Genomic DNA, 3,387 nt, shown 5'->3' with positions numbered 1-3,387 from the left:
GGGGATTGAGCGTGCGCGACCTCGACGGAGACAGGGGAGGGCAAGGTGTCATCCATGGCGGCGACAGAACGCCGGGAGGATGAATGGGAGCGGGAGGTGGCGGGAGCAATGGTCGGGGGTGGGAGAAGCGGGAACGGTCGCGCGGAAATGTCCCTCCCGCCAAATCCCGCTACGGATAGGGGCCGAGCTCGGGTCGTGCTCCCGCCCCGTGAAACTAGAGGTCGGGGGAGATCTTTTGCCGCGCCCCGCAAAAAAAATTCCGGGTCGGACGCGGATGCGGTGTCTGTTCGGGCGGGATTTTCCGTGCCGGCCCGCATTTTGGCGGTTATTTTACGGGTCGGGGCCTTTGGCGAGGTCCGCTAGAGTTGCTCTTAGCTACTACAGTATAAATTTATTCCGTAACAAAATTGGCCGTAAGTCTAAGGACCATTGGCCTTTATTTGATTTTCTCTGTTCGCATGTAGTTAATTTAATTAACAAGTCTGTCCTTTTCGCACGAGTTCTTCATTGGATTTGTTTAACTGAATTGAAAATTCCAGATCAGCTATTATACCTTTTTAAATTCTTTGAACAAACAGCCTTCGCCATTTCTTCATCACTACTCCTTAGAAAAGAAGAGGTGCAGTATATGGCACAACCCCAGTTGCACGGACAGACCAAGTAGGAGTTGAGGTTCAGCGTATGTTGCTTAGATTCCCGGCATCTTTTGGCTCCCGCCATGTAAGATTCCGGTCGATCGGAATTGGAAACCCGGCGACTAATCCGTGGGACGCATTTGTTTACGTGATCACGGAAGGAGCAAGGCCGAGCTCTTCAGAGCCGAGGCCAGGCTTGGATGTGGCTCGAGTTGACCGATGGCTCCGTCGCCTAGCTGCTTGCAGCACGTCGCTGTCGCGCACTGCTGTGCTCCTGCCCCGTCTGGCTTTCTCCTCCCACGGCGACGCGCCACCGTCCCCAAAGTCGCCTCGCCTCCTCATGCTAGTACAAGGCTACGAGCACATAGCTGTTGCCGCCCGCCCTCTCTCAGCCGCGCCAGACATCGAGCTCCACGCACGCACGGGGCGATCGAGGAGGATCGGCTGGCTAGCTCGGGCGGAGACGATAGGCAGATGGAGGCGGCGGAGGAGGAGAAGGTGTTCGTCGCGGTGCCGGCGGAGCCCAGGGCGGGGCAGTCGACGCTGGCGTGGGCTCTCCGCCATCTCTACGGCGGCGCCGCCACCACCACCATCATCGTCACGCACGTGCACGTCCCGTCGCAGATGATACCCATCAGTACGTGCGTGCGTTGCGTTCATTCATCTCCGAGTACATCCATCTGCGGCGATGTGAAAATTAATTCATCACATGTTTGGTGATCCTGTCCTGAAATCTCAGTGGGGGTCAAGTTCCACGCCGATAAGCTGAGCCCCGAGCCGGTGCGCGCGTTCAGAAGGGCGGAGCGTGAGAGGGCCGACGAGATGCTGGACGACTACATCCACCAGTGCTCACAAATCAAGGTGCCATCCTCGAAATAAAAGCTTCCCTTCTTCTCAGCAGTTTACACGATGTCTGCAAATTCCAGGTGAAATGCGAGAGGTTGGTGATCGAGAAGGAAGACGCCGCGTCCGGTCTCGTCGAGCTCATCCGGCTCCATCGGATCACCAAGCTGGTGATTGCAGCCGCCGCGGACAGGCACTACTCGAGGTATGATTATGATATACTCCTATGTCACAACAGAACTTTGTTTCTTGCAAATACAGACATGCTCTGTATTTTTCTTTCCTTTTTGGGGTAGGAACAGGGAGTTCTGAAACATGTAAACTTCCACGTTTATGATTTTCCATTTCCGGTTTCAGAAAGCTCGACAAGCCTGTGTCCAAGACAGCGACAGAAATAATGCAGAGAGCTGATCCATCATGCAAGATTTGGTTCGTCTGCAAGGAACAGTTAGTCTGTACCAGGTAATCTTTTTTATCCAGAGTCCGAAAATATCCTATTCTCTTGCGAATTCTATTTCGGCTAACTGTCTCAGTTATCCATTGCAGGGACAAGGAGGTACAAATTGCACCGTTAGCTGTTGCTGCACCTTTGCTCCCCATTCTTGGCCATGAAGTTCAGCATTTGCAATCTCCCCAGGGAGAGGTGCATCAGATCATGCAATCCCCTCTTCCAATTTCTACTGCCTTTTTTTTGCAAAAATGACAGGATTCATCATGCGTGCTACTTAATTCTTTATTTCTTCTAACCTTTGTAGGGTGACACTGAGATGGAACCGAGTTTCGACGATGAGCTCGAAGAGGCACGCAAAGCGGTCGAGGAGCTGATGAGAAGGGCTCTGAAAGAATCCCGCAGGCGCCAACAGGCAGAAGAAGAAATGGCCGCATCTCTCCAAAAAGTACAGCCTGACCGGAAATAGGATAAGAGCTCCAGTGCAAGACAGGAGTAGTATTTTTCTTCAGAGTTTGATCGGAACTTTGAACCTTGCAGGCGCAAGAACACGAGGAGCTGTACCTTGAGGAGGTGAAGAAGAGGGAAGAGCTGGAAGCAGCCCTAGCGAGAGCAGATAGGGAAATAGCGCAGCTAAGGCAAGCAATCCAGAGAAACGCACCCGGAGAGGCATCCCGCGGCGACTGAGATCGGTGCTTGAACAGCATATCGTCGTTAGAGGCGACGACGCGACGAAATCCAATTTCAGCGCGGTGGCCAGGCAATTTCAGAGCAGCGACCAGGCAACCGTGCTGAGCCTTTTCCATGGTGAACGGTGATTGCAATGCCATAATGGTGGACAAGGGCCGGAGGCACTGCTCAACCAGAGGATTAGGAAGGTGCCTGGTGAAGACGGGTTCACCTAGGTTTAGGATGCCGATGCGGTCAGGCGTTCGCTCGCGCACGGCGAGCGAGCTCTGAATTTTGTATCCAGAGTTACCCCACTAGGAGGCGGCGGATGTGCCTCTTTCCTTGTGTTTCAGAAGGCATTGATCATGGCCTCCGCCTCCACCCCAGAAAAATCTCGAGCCTTAGCAGTTTTGCAATCTGTGGACATCCCGATTCGCCTCAAAATACATGGAGATGTATAGCAATTAAATACGAGACGTGCGCCCATGTAATTTCGAGTCTAAGGCCGTTGCGATGTCTGTCCATCTCGATGACGTAAGAGCATATGAACCACACTTTCTTTTTTCTGAAAAAAAGGAGGATTACCTCCGTGAACCACACTTCCTAATTTGACCTCCTATATGCAGGGGTGGAGCTGGAGTTAAAGCAACCCTGTCCCCTGATGCACTGCTCTAACGTGCCGTAATTTTTCAAGCAACTATGTACCCTTTTTTTGTGCCAAAGCAACTATGTACTAAATAAAAGGATACATAGGAGTATTTTCTAACTTCTAGCACATGTTATCAGATGTAA

General features: G+C 52.2%; 1 protein-coding gene across 1 annotated transcript; it reads left to right on the top strand.

Moving 5' to 3' along the window:
• The first annotated feature begins 1,061 nt into the window (after positions 1–1,061).
• Positions 1,062–3,004, top strand: LOC123091813 (U-box domain-containing protein 33). Its single transcript, XM_044513422.1, has 7 exons — positions 1,062–1,272; positions 1,375–1,496; positions 1,562–1,683; positions 1,836–1,940; positions 2,025–2,121; positions 2,234–2,374; positions 2,467–3,004. The coding sequence occupies exons 1-7, from the start codon at positions 1,110–1,112 to the stop codon at positions 2,611–2,613; spliced, it is 897 nt and encodes a 298-aa protein (XP_044369357.1). The 5' UTR covers positions 1,062–1,109; the 3' UTR covers positions 2,614–3,004.
• The last annotated feature ends 383 nt before the right edge of the window (positions 3,005–3,387 follow it).

This window comes from Triticum aestivum, chromosome 1B (genome assembly GCF_018294505.1).
Source record: "Triticum aestivum cultivar Chinese Spring chromosome 1B, IWGSC CS RefSeq v2.1, whole genome shotgun sequence".
Classification (NCBI taxonomy): Eukaryota; Viridiplantae; Streptophyta; class Magnoliopsida; order Poales; family Poaceae; genus Triticum; species Triticum aestivum.
Note: the sequence above shows the minus strand (reverse complement) of the source record. Positions and strands in the feature narration are given on the sequence as shown.

What these genes read in the sequence shown, in the direction of transcription:
- LOC123091813 (XM_044513422.1), top strand. Translation starts at nt 1,110, where the DNA reads ATGGAGGCGGCGGAGGAGGAGAAGGTGTTCGTCGCGGTGCCGGCGGAG. An exon ending in GCGGACAGGCACTACTCGAG is followed by an intron (nt 1,684 to 1,835) that starts GTATGATTATGA and finishes TTCCGGTTTCAG; the next exon opens with AAAGCTCGACAAGCCTGTGT. An exon ending in GAACAGTTAGTCTGTACCAG is followed by an intron (nt 1,941 to 2,024) that starts GTAATCTTTTTT and finishes TATCCATTGCAG; the next exon opens with GGACAAGGAGGTACAAATTG.